This window comes from Orycteropus afer, unplaced genomic scaffold (assembly GCF_000298275.1).
Source record: "Orycteropus afer afer isolate SDZICR_OR568_19922 unplaced genomic scaffold, OryAfe1.0 scaffold00007, whole genome shotgun sequence".
NCBI lineage: Eukaryota > Metazoa > Chordata > Mammalia > Tubulidentata > Orycteropodidae > Orycteropus > Orycteropus afer.
Window position 1 is genome coordinate 12,802,135 of NW_006921594.1, and position 12,929 is coordinate 12,815,063.

Here is a 12,929-nt window from a genome sequence, read left to right on the forward strand (position 1 = left end):
AGAAATAATGAAGAGAAAGAGCTGAAGGGAAGACTTCAGAGGGCAGCTCAAGATGACAAAGTATTATACTAAAGTGTGCAGAGACCTGGAGTTAGAAAACCAAAAGAGAAGAACACACTTGGCATTTCTCAGATTGAAGAAACTGAAGAAAAAAGTCATGCCTTGAGTTGTGATACTGAAGGATTCCATGGGCAAAATATTAAATAATGCAGAAAGCATCAGAAGATGCAAGGAATACAAAGTCACTGTACCAAAAAGAACTGGTCATGGCTCATCCATTTCAGGAGGTAGTACTGATCAAGGATCAATGGTATTGAAGGAAGAAGTCCAAGCTGCACTGAAGGAATTGGTGAAAAACAAGACCCCAGGAATTGACGGAATACCCACTGAGCTGTTTCAACAGATGCCATGCTGGAAGGGCTCACTTGTCTATGCCAAGAAATTGGGAAGACAGCTACTTGGCCAACCAACTGGAAGAGATCCATATTTGTGTTTTAGAATCAAAGAAAGGTGATCTAACAGAAAGTAGAATTATTGAATAATATCATTAATATCACGTGCAAGTAAAATTTTGCTGAAGGTAATTCAAAAACAGTTGCAGCAGTACATTGACAGGGAACCGCCACAAATTCCAGCCGGATTCAGAAGAAAACATGGGATGAGGGATATCACTGCTGATATCAGATGGACTTTGGCTGAAAGCAGAGAATACCAGAAAGATGTTCACCTGTGCTTTATTGACGACACAAAAGTATTCAGTCATAACAAATTAATGTTAACATTTGGAGGAATGGGAATTCCCGAACATTTAATTGTGCTCATGAGGAACCTGTACACAGAGACAAGTTACTCAAATAGAACAAGAGGACACCGTGTGGTTTAAAATCAGGAAACATGTACATCAGAGTTATATCCTTTTACCATACTTCATCTGTATGCTAAGCAAATAATCCCAAAACTTGGTTTATATAAAGAATGCACATCAAGATTGGAGGAAGACTCGTTAACAACCTGCAATATGCAGATGACACAACTCTGCTTGATGAAAGGGAGTAAGGTTTGAACACTTACTGATGAAGATCAAAGCCTAAAACCTTCTATATGGATTACACCTTAATATAAAGAAAACAAAAAATCCTCACAACTGACCAATAAGCAACATTATGATAGAGAAAAGACTGAAGCTGTCAAGGATTTCATTTTACTTGAATCCACAATCAACACCTATGGAAATACCAGTCAAGATATCAAACGATATATTGCATTGGGCAAATGTGCTGCAAAAAACCTCTTGAAACATACCACTTTCAAGACTAAGATGTTCCTGACCCAAGCCATGGCATTTTTAATCACTTCATGTGCATGTGAAAGCTGGACAATGAATAAGGAAGACTGAAAAAGAATTGATGCATTACGGTGTTCACAAAGAATATTAAATATACTAGCAGGGGGCAAAGTTATGATAAATTATTAGCCACAGCCAACCACCCTGAGGGAGTGAGCTGTTGGGCCCGTGGGCTCAGGACTATGGTCGTGGGGGACATGCAGCTCAATTGGTATAACATGCTACACAAAAAACACTGCTCTATATTCTACTTTGGTGAGTAGTGACTGGGGTCTTAGAAGCTTGCAAGTGACCATCTAAGATGCAACAACTGGTCTCCCCTCATCCAGAGCAAAGAAGAATGAAGAAAACCAAAGATGCACAGAAACAAATAGGCCAAGGGATTAGTGGACCATGCAAACCTCAGCCTGCATGACTATGAGACCAGAACTAGATGGTGCCCGGCTACCACTGTCAACCACTCGAAAAGGGGGTCAGTGTAGGAGATCCAGGAAAGGGTGGGAGAAAAACGTGGAACAAAACTCAAAATCATAAAAAAAAAGACCAGGCTTACCAGTCTGATGGAGACTGGTGAAACCCCCGAGACTATGGCCCCTAGTTGTCCTTCGAGCCTGGAATTGAACTCACTGCTGTGGCTTCCAGCCAAACAACAGACAAGCATATAAGGTGAACATTTACACCAGGTAGGTACACTCCTTAGAACAATTAACTATGTGATATCAGAAGAGCAGTATTTGCACAGGGAGATAGCTCAAATAATAATAATAATGGATGTAGCATGGAATGCCAGAAGAACAAACAAATCTGTCTTGGAAGAAATAAAGCCTGAATGGTCCTTCGAAGCTAGGATGGCAAGCCTTCATCTCAGGTATCTGGACATGGTATCAGGAGGGACCAATCCCTGGAAAAGGACTTCATTCCTGGTAGAGGGTCAGTGAAAAAGAAGATGCTGAATGAGATGGATTGACACAGTGGCTGCAACAATGGGCGCAAACATAGCAACAATATTGAGGATGGTCCAAGAACGGACAGTGTTTTGTTCTGTTGTACACAGGGTCACTATGAATTGGAACCAAAAGGCCACCACCACCACCACCACCATTATGAATCAAAATCTGTAACACTGATTCGTCAATAAGCTGTTACTAACATATCAATGACAGCCAAAGAAGAAACCAAACACCCGTGAGTAACTCCTTATGAAAACAAAGATATCCAAAAGGATTGTCTTTTTTTTTCCCCCTCTAAAAACATACAAAGATATTAGCCACTTGTAGTTGAGAAAGTACAGAATTACGGGTCTTAGGAATAAAACCACACACTAATGTAAACCTTGGAAAGGTATAAATTTGTCCCACCATGAGCTTACTTTTACTTTTATAAATATTATGACATGAAGAAATGACAACAAGCTGTCAATTTAATGTGACTAATTTTTCCAATTAATTTATACTTCAGGCACATTTTCATGTTTTTACTATATGCATATGCTCATTTAAATAAAGTTACTATTTTCAATTATCCTACCTACTCTCTTCCTAAGTGTTTAAAAATGACTTGTTAAAAACTTAAATAAGACCATAAACATGCAGATTTTGTACACACACATTTATTTTTTCTACCAAATAAACACTGATTCTCAAGGGAGAGGATGGTATGAAAACAAAACAAAGCTTTATCCCATTGCTTTTTTTTTAAAAGTAAGACTACCTTGAATTTCAAATCGTATAAATAGATAGTTTGAAATTTAAAGTAGTCTTTTTTAAAAAAGTTCAAACAATTAACTAAATGATCTAAAAAGTCCTTTCTATACTGCCTTGAGAGCAATCTCTAATTTCTTACATTTCCAATCAAACACGATTTTGCAAAAACTGTCATTTCAATGGCTGCTAAAACTGGCTTTCTTCTTCTTCTTCTTTTTTTTTTTTTTTAAACAAACCTGTATGTAGTACTTTAATTCTTACCAGAACCCTCCAGTGTAAGTGCTATCATCTATCATTATCCCCATTTCATAGATGATGAAAACAAGACAAGATCATAAAGAAACTTGCTCAAGGTCTCAGAAGTTATAAACAGCAAAGCTAGGATTCGAAACCAGAGTCCTTGCCAAAATGGAGTCAGGCATTTAAAAAAATTATCCATTGCTTCAGATTTTTCATGTCACTACTTCCAAGTTTTTTGCAACTAAAATCTCTCTCTCTCTCTTTTTTTTGTCTCCCATGACCGTAAACTACCAGGCTTATCAAGGGTGAGGCAGTGAAACTGGGCTCTAATGACCATTTTATCAACTTAATGGTGGAGAGGGGAGCACAGAAAAGAGGAACAATGGAGGCAGAACATACTCAGTTTGGAACCAGATTACTTGGAGGTACTTGAACTACATGCCAAGTAGAGGTGTCTGGTAAGTAGTGGATATGGCAATAGGAAGCTTGAAGAGAGGGAGGTCTGTGCTAGAGCTTGAGGAAAACTGGAGGGCTCCAGGGAACAAATGAGCTTTGGAGGTTCAGCAGGATTTATACAATTCAGGGAAGAGAGCAGCATCAAGATGGGAAGAATGAGGTAAGGGAAAGTGATGAGAAAGGTTAACGGTTCACAGCAACAGACCACTTCCAAATTTAGGGCAGCGTTCATACATGCAGAAGGCATGGCATATACAGAGCATTGGTGCAGTCAGAATGTGTCCTGGATTAGAAATGTGAAATCCTTATGGACAAGACAAGCCTACGTACATGTGTTCTCCCCATTTTGTAAAGTGGGCAACTGTCAGGCCCAAATATAACAGAGCCCCATAATTCTGACTACGTTGTTGCTGTTAGGTGCCATCGAGTCTGCTCTAAGTCATAGCAACCCAATATACAACTGAACAAGACACTGCCTGGCCCTGAGCCCTCCTCACAATGGCTGCTATGTCTGAGCCCTTGTTGCAGCTACTGTGTCAATGTATCTCATGGGGGGGGGGTGTCTTCCTATTTTTTGCTGATCATCTACTTTACAAGCATGATACCCTTCTCCACGGACTGGTCCCCTCCGGATAACATGTCCAAACATGTCAGACAAAGACCTGCCATTCTCGCTTCTGTGGTGCATACTGACTACTTCTTCCAAGGCACATGTGTTCATTCTTCTGGCAGTCCATGGTGTGTATATTCTTTGTCAACAAAGGCATCAGTAATTCTTTGGTCTTTCTTAATCACTGTCCAGCTTTCAAAGGCATATGACGTCATTGAAAACACCATGGCTTGGGTCAGGCACACCTTAATTCTCAAAACGATCTTTTAAATAAATCTAAGTATCTGTAAACCATTATTTTTGTTTTACTATATTAATGGTAACATTTTTTAAAATTTTGAATGTACTGAATTCTAACTCTGTGAAACTGAATTGAGGATGGGTTAAAACTTGTATTTCACAAAAAATGTTTTACAAGAATATAAGAGAGTATTTGAATATTTAAAATACAAACTTTCCTAAGATTTTGATCCCTTTTAGGAATATGTATTTTTGTACATTTACTATTATTCTTCAATATTCAATTCAGTTTAATGTAAAAAATATGGGCAGAAGAGCTCTAGTGGCGTAGTGCCTAAGGCACTTGACTGCTAACCAGAAGGCTGGTGGTTCAAATCCACCAGCCACTCCTTGGAAGGAAGGTTGGGCGATCTACTTCCGTAGTGATACTGCCTCAGAAACTCAAGGAGGGGTCACTACGAGTCAGGGCTGACTCCACGGCAGTGAGTTTGGTTTTTGTACCATGGGCAAAGCACAACACATGCAGAAAAGATTTAGAGGGAAAGGGTGTATTCCCACATAGTCACGCCCACCTGCTGAAAGGACGCCTGGTATCTGCAAAGATCTGTATATATGGCATAATGATGCTACCATACTATTATATTACTGTCAATATTACTGCTAAATGAAAAGAATACCATTTAACAGTATCTTTCTATAATAACAGGAATGAAACAGCTGAGTCACGTTTTAATTCAACATGACCTTTTGAAAAGATGCTTTTTGGGATCTTACTGAAACGTATTTAAGCAAATTGAAGTCCCCCCCACCCCCCCAAAAAAATTCCCTCAGTATCACTCCCATGAACTATTTTGTCTTGGAACAGCTAATGTAAATTAAACAATGTCAGTCCCTAGCCAAACAGATACTGGAACAACTGCATAGTGTGTATCTTCTTGGGGTCAGTTTTATATGAAACATGTGTTTATATTTTGACCTTTTGTCTTTTTTAAGTGAAGAAACATTTGTAAACAGCAGTAACTAGAATTTTTTTTAACTTCCCAAACATATTAAGCTACACATGGCAGAGCCTATTGCTGTAACATTTATAAATGTAACACCAACTGTGTTTATATTTCTGTTTTGGTTTTTTTAAGATTGTTTTGTTTTCATGTAAACCATGACCTGAAAGTTTTAGCTCAAATTCTTTTCACAAAATAATTACATAATGGAACAGCCAGAGTCATTTTGAATTTCTAAAACATAAAAACTTGCTCCTATAAAATAATGACCAACATCGTAAGTGAAATTTTTACGGTGGGGTTTTTTACAACTATCCCAATTACACCTAGTGTTGATAAGACTGGAAAGAACAGGACCAAGACAGGACCAAGAACACAGTAATAGCAATTCATCTAACTCAGAAAAATCACTAGTCTTTTTTTCTTTTCCAGTATCCTTTTCATCATCAATGGATACAAAAATAAAGTCAATAAATATCAGGTTCAAGTGTACTGAAAAAGGATCAATGAGCAAAAATTTGGAAATTCTGAAAGCAAAATCAAATACAAAAATACTTTTCTTTAGCCTTTTTATACCTTATCACCTTGATGAGAGACAAAGTATTCATAATATCTAAATTAACATAAACAGCATACAAAGGATTACCAAAAAAAAAAAAAAAAACCCAAACTCACTGCCATCCAGTCAGACTGACTCATAGTGACCCCTCCTTGGATTTCCAAGGCGGTATGTCTTTACAAAAGGAGATTGCCGAATCTTCCTTCTGAGAAGTGGCTGGTGGGTTTGACCCATCAACTTTCTGGTTAGTAGTCAAATGCCTTAGGCACTATGCCACCAGAGCTCTTTTCATAATATGTAAATTAGTATAAATAGCATACAAAGGATTAGTTATTGTCCTATGAATAAGAAGATCATACTCATAAGACCAAGACCTACTAAACTCAGGCAAAGAACTTCTCTAGCTTTCAGCTGTTAATGAAATAGCTTATATATGCTATCTACGAGGCAGCTTCTAGAAAAAGAATTATTTCTTAAAAAAATCTAAAAAAATGTAAATTTAAAAGAGTAACCTTTTTTCTTTGGGAAAAAAAAAAGCATGGAGTTGGCTCTCAATAAATATTTGTGCAGTGAGTAAATGAGAACTGCATCCCACCGTCCAACTTTCACACATTCCTTCTAATAGGCCATCCCAGGTCTGGTTTTATGTGACTCCCAACACTTCCAACGTAGACCCTATGGTAAGTCACTTCAATCCTTTCACTGAATCCCTCACCCAAAAATATTCCATCAATCCGCACCGTAGAATTTCTCCACTGCAGCTACTCTCCATAAAGAACTCTCTTAATGGGTCAGAAATAAACTCCTAATTGTTGAGTTTAAAGGTCTTCTGTTCATATTTACACAGTTGAAAACGAAATGCATTTATTTTTAACAGTTAAGAACAAAATCTTGACAGCTGGAAATTTACTGGAATCCATGGAATGAGATTTGCAACAATAAATAACCATTGAATATTTACTTCTGCCCTACCCACAGTTACATCACTTACTTATGGGCAACCTCAAATGGAAGCTTGTAACTGTCTTAACAGTTTGATTTTTAATAGGTAGAAACATGAAAATATTCAATGCTTCTTTATTCAGCTGTTTTCATTCTGTACTCTGCAGACCAAGTATAAGTTACACAGGAACCCTTTAGACTTTCCAGCTGACCTTGCTCTTCCCTCTCTTTCTCTCTCTCTAGGTTTCATTGCCTTTCTTCTCTTACCTCATTGCTTCTATTTTCCAAAGACTAAAGTAACAGATGGGTAAAAGGAAAAATGACACTATTTCATTTGTTTTTCCCAGTCCACTTAATACTACTGTTAAAATGAATGTTCTTAACTAACTCTAGTTTGAAAATCACTATTACCATCTATAACACAAAACATTAAAAAACAAAAAAAAACTTCTAACACTACTGCTTTATGCTTACAACTAAAATAATGGTTTCAATATTTCAGCCACTCAGGAATGCTACAATCCATTTCAAGAGGATTTCAAGCTACCATTTAAATCTCTAATAGCCAAAGACCATAAGTCTTATTAATTACAGAATCCTAGAGCTCTCAGCTGCAAATTACACATTGAAAGGATGTGAGTTTTATTACTGTGCAACATAACTTCACATTAAATCCTAAATGGAACTGCCACGTAAGCTCATTTCCTACTTCATCTCTAAAAATTGTAAGCACTAAATTCATTTCCACAAAATACAATGAAATTGCTATTCTGCATTAAAAGTGTATACTTTTATCAGGATCTCTTCTAAATTCTCCATATTGCTTTTAAGTTTTAAAAATCCAAAGTAGATAATTTGTCATAAAGAAGAACTTAAGAGGATTAAGTCATAGTTATTACGTGGTAAAATTTTAATGTGTAGACCTTTGACATCCTTGCTTTACAAGATTAAGGACTGTATGTTTAGCTTGTGTATCCACTTTGAACTCTCGATCTTTTCTTCTACCACTATATAAATCTAGTTTTTTTGTATTTTACATTAGCAGTTTATCTTTCTCCCAGGTTGCCTGCTCTGTGACTTACGTAATTAGTTTCTGACCATTTTATCAGGGTAATTTGGAATTTCATTTTATAATTTCAGCAGTTTCACCCCCCAAAAAATGAGTAACACAAGATTTCATGATGGTGCATGTATAGACTTAACTCCATAGTGGTACGGACCCAACTCCTTGGCCTACTGTAAATCGTTCTAATAAATTCTAGGTCTACTGCCAATCTACAAGTTGGTGGGTTGAACCCACCCAGCAGTATTGTGAAGACAGCCCTGGTGACGTGCTTCCATTAAGAATGAATAGCCAAGAAAACCATGAAGCAGTTCTACTTGGCTGGGCCATGATTCTCAGCATATCTGCAATACAGGGTCATCTAGAGTCAAAATCAACTTAACAGCAACTAACAAATACAACAAAGGGCATGGCCTTTGCAGAAGAGGCATGTCAAATTTTATTTTCTTTTTGGAGGATAAGGAAAAGGGAGGCAGAGTTAGATGCTAACAGGTTTCTATTATAGCCTCTTTCAGGTCTTCAAGAGGCCCCTTAGAAAAGGTCACCGTAAGCCTACTAATTCTAATACCTAAAAGTTGCCTTTTTATCCAGAAACAGTTGATTGTAAACTGAATGTCAAAAAAAAAAAAAAAGATGTGATAAAATCAGAAGAGGATGGGAGATAGATGGGGAAGTTACCAGCCCTTGGGAGTAGGAAAATGTAAAGATCACCTTCACCCATCTAATTATATGGCCTAGTGCCATCATCTATGGCCAGTCACTTGACCCTCAAAAATCATTCAACCTAGGTCCAGACAGCATTTTTCCAATTTACTGCAGGTGCCTGGTTTGCTTATCTGATTAAATCGCATTTTGAGATCAAGGTCATATGCTTGCTCTCTATCAGTCAATGGGCACCTGTTTCAAGGTCATAAACTTGCCTTCTAACATCAACCGCTCATAAACACCATCACTTGTCCTAAAGTGATTCAGAAAAGAGGGTATAAACCAATCAATATAAATCCATCACTATCACTGGAAAAATAACCAGGAAAACCTGGCCTGGGACTCAGCCCACAGTGTGATTTTGTTTAGAAAGAGCTCCTTGGGTTTCAGTCAGACATATGTGGGTAAAGAAACCAAGCTCTATTCCTTACTAGTTCTGTGTGTGACCTTGGACAAGTAAATTATCAGAGTTTTAAAGATAAAACACATTAAGGCTGTCAAATAGTTCGGCATATAAAGGATGCTCAGGCAATGCTGGCCCTGGGCTCTTCTCCAGCAGTTAAGAACACAGGGATTGGAGCCAGCCCCACCTGTCCCAATCCTGGTTTTGAACATATTGGCTATGAAAGTCTAGCTTTCTCAAAAAGCTAGAAAAACTACAAAATACAGTCAATGTCAATTTTTTTAAATTTCTTTTTAATTGTTAAGAAGATAATTATCATTGCTACATGTTGCTCTTCCATGTAGTGTTTCCCAAAATACAGTCAGGGAACTGCCCATATCAGAACGACCTGGGATGTCTGTTGAAAAATAGATCCTATGTCCCATCCCAATTTATTGAAAAAGCTCTGTGAGAATGGTACCAGTTTATTTCTTAATCAAACTTCCTTGACAAGCATACTAAAATCTAAGAATTATTGATCCAAATAGGCCTTGTGCTATGTCAAGTAAACTCTTAAGACAAGTGAATTAAGCCTTTACTTCCTCCTGTTGGTGTTCCTTACCATAGAACAATTTGGTTCAGTACTTTCTGGTATTTTCTAATCAATTCTCTCTTATTGAAAAAAGAAAAGTCTATTGTGTTTACACTCACAGTTTAAAAAACAATTACAGGCTACAAAGGGATGGAAAACTATGACAGAATGTCCAAAATAATAGTATTTTGGCACTTTTCTAGACATAGACATTAAAAAGATAGGATTCTAATTTCTAGGCTCAATCTTATCATTTTCCACCCAGTGGCACTATTATTTTTCCTCCTACCAGAGGTAGACAAACTATGGCCTTGGTCTGCAGCCAACTGTATACAACCTCAAACCAAGAGTGTAGAATAGTTTGTATGTGTTAAAAAGGGTTGTCAAAAGAAACAAAGACTCTGCAATCAAGACCACATATGGCTCAAAATACTATCTGGCCCTTTACAAAAAGTTTGTCCACCCTTGGTAATCTATAATTCTTTTTAAACTATGAGTGTAAGAGCAATTGACTTTTCCTTCTTTTTTTAATAAGAGGGAATTGATTAGAACAGAAGAGATCAGCACAGCACCTACTAAACCAAAACCAAACTCATTGCTATGAGTTGATCACGATTCAGAGTGACCCCTCCTTGGGTTTCTGAGGCAGGATCTCTATGGAAGTAGATTGCCCAACCTTCCTTCTGAGGAGTGCATGGGTTTGAAGCAGAAGCCTTCTGGTTAGCCTTAGGCACTATGCCACCAGCACCTACTAGAAGAGGGAAATACTGTTAGCAAAGATTCAGTTATACATATGTACACATGTGTGAACTGGATCATGACCAAATGATATTGGGCACATTCAAAAGTTTAAAAAATCCCTGGGGAGTTGCCTGGGGAATAAATAAATGAAGAAACTTACACTGAATGATTTTTACTATAAAGGTGTCTTGGAGAAGACAGAAACATAAAATGATCCCTATTATTTAAGAGTTAGCGGCTCATTTCCTTTTCTGTAAAATGGAAATAAAATCTGTTTTGTATACCATCCACTGTACTGCAAGGGTTAAAATGGAATTGTTGAATTCAAAGCAAAAAGCATTATGCAAAATATTACTAGTTATATTAACAACATAGTACCTCAAACATACCTAGGTTCATTACCAAATCCCTTAGTTCCTAGATTCCTTTAAACTGGGAAATTGGCTCTTTTCTGTGTGTGTCTGTCTCCCAAAAGCTTAAGAGAAGTATTAGATGTCTCTGTCCTCTCTGTGTCATGCCCTACTGGCTTCTCCTATTTAAAACACATGCCCTTTTATCCTTCTCTAGTTTTTACTAATAGGAATATTAGATAAATTCTTGTATGATAAATAAATAAATAGAACTAAGATTACTCTACCCTGGAAAATACTAGGAGCCCAAAATTTAAAATGTTAAAGTAACAGTCTTCCCTTTTATCCTTTCAGAGCACTAATTTCCAGGGTTTATGTAACTGCTTTAGACAAGTTAAAATTAATCTTATAACCCATTTCAACGTGTAATTCTGCAAAGAAAGAAACACCTCCCTAGGAACATATACAAGAACATTTAACGACGCCTTAAAATGTTTTCATTATATGAAATGCACTGCAGCCACACAGACCACAAGCAGTGTAAATAAACAAAAGCTGGTGCAACGCTGCCTGCGTGTTTGCCTCACACCACAAAGCGAAAACACTTGCACATTTGCACACCGTGGATGCCATAAAGATGGGATTCAGTCACGCTGTGTAAATTCAGGAGGCTGTGAATGCATGTATGTAAATATGTATATATGTGCGCTGGGGAAAGAGGGGGAAGCATAAGGGGAGGGACTTGCCATAAGCAGCTATTTGAGAATTTTTTTTTTTTCTTTCCCATTCATTCTTTTTAGCCTCAGTGTCTGGCAGGTCCTTAGAATTACTCACTAGCTTTTCATTCTAAAGACAACCAACAAGCTTTCAGAACTTCCTACAGTGTTTTTCACACACACACTTTGGCGGGGGGTGGGGGTGGGGGACACCAAATCATTCAATATGCATTTTAAATAAAAAACAAACCACTACCCCGTTTCCTCATTCCAAAGACCCCATGGGTAGCAGGCTCAGTAGGATCCTTTGTTACGTGTCCAAAAATAGCACAGCACAGTATTGGTAAATTGGAAAATAATAGATTACTTTGTTTCCAGGGATGCCAAAGCTATTACCATAAATCTTGTTCTGCCCCAGTGAGTCCAATTTCATGCTCCTCTTAGTGAACTGACTGTCCTAACAACAATAAAGCCAATCAAACTGACACTCCTTGCCCTTCCTCTTTGGACACTATAAGCAGAAAAAGACGCCAAAGAGGACTAGTTTCCTTTATGGACAATGGTATCCGTCAAGAGCAGTATCTTCAACCAGAAATTCATCATCCTATCATATGTTGACGCTAAACCGGCCCACCTCAGCCTCGGTGCCCAGGACTAGAGGGAGCAGAGAGGCGGGGAGAACCTAACCTTTCAGCTTCCCCACCTTCCCGGGAGAGGAAGCGGGGAGGGCACGGCAGGAGAGTAGGAAGGTGGGCGAATGGGAGACAGAAATGGATGCTAAGGGGGTGGGCGTGATGAGAAGGTAGGAAAGGTAGAGAGTACAGGGAGAGGTGGGGAAGGCAAGGCGCAGACTGACGCCCAGAGGAAGGGATGGCGACCCCCGCGAGGGGGTCCGGGAGGCACCGCGGGAGGTGGGGGTCCGGGCCTCACCGTTGAACGCCCCTGCGTCCGCGGCCTCTTCCTCCTCTCCGTTCTCGGAGTCGGCGTGCATGGGCTCCTCGGCGAAGTTGACTCCCTTGATGGGGGTGCCACCCCCGGCGGCGGCGCCCGCGTCCCCCCAGGTCCTGCCCTCATGGCCAAAGCGCGCAGCCCCTTTGCGCTCGTTCTCCTCCTGCAGGCGCGTGAAGTGCTGCAGCGCGAACTCCAGCAGGTCCGCGGGCTGATGCCTCAGCACCTCCACGGTGAAGCCCTGCAGCAGCTCCGTCAGCCCCGCCGGGATCTCGATGCTCATCCTGCCACCCGGGCGGCGGGCGCCTGGGCGCCGAGTCCCAGGGCTGCCCCGCG

The 12,929-nt window shown here is 39.1% G+C and overlaps 1 protein-coding gene across 1 annotated transcript in view; it reads right to left on the reverse strand.

Moving 5' to 3' along the window:
• Positions 1 to 12,876, reverse strand: part of PRKAR2B (protein kinase cAMP-dependent type II regulatory subunit beta) — a 129,445-nt gene extending 116,569 nt beyond the window's left edge. The window contains exon 1 of the mRNA XM_042781369.1: positions 12,576 to 12,876. Coding sequence (XP_042637303.1) covers positions 12,576 to 12,876 — 301 coding nt within the window. The remainder of the gene's footprint in view (positions 1 to 12,575) is intronic.
• Between the last annotated feature and the right edge of the window lie 53 nt (positions 12,877 to 12,929).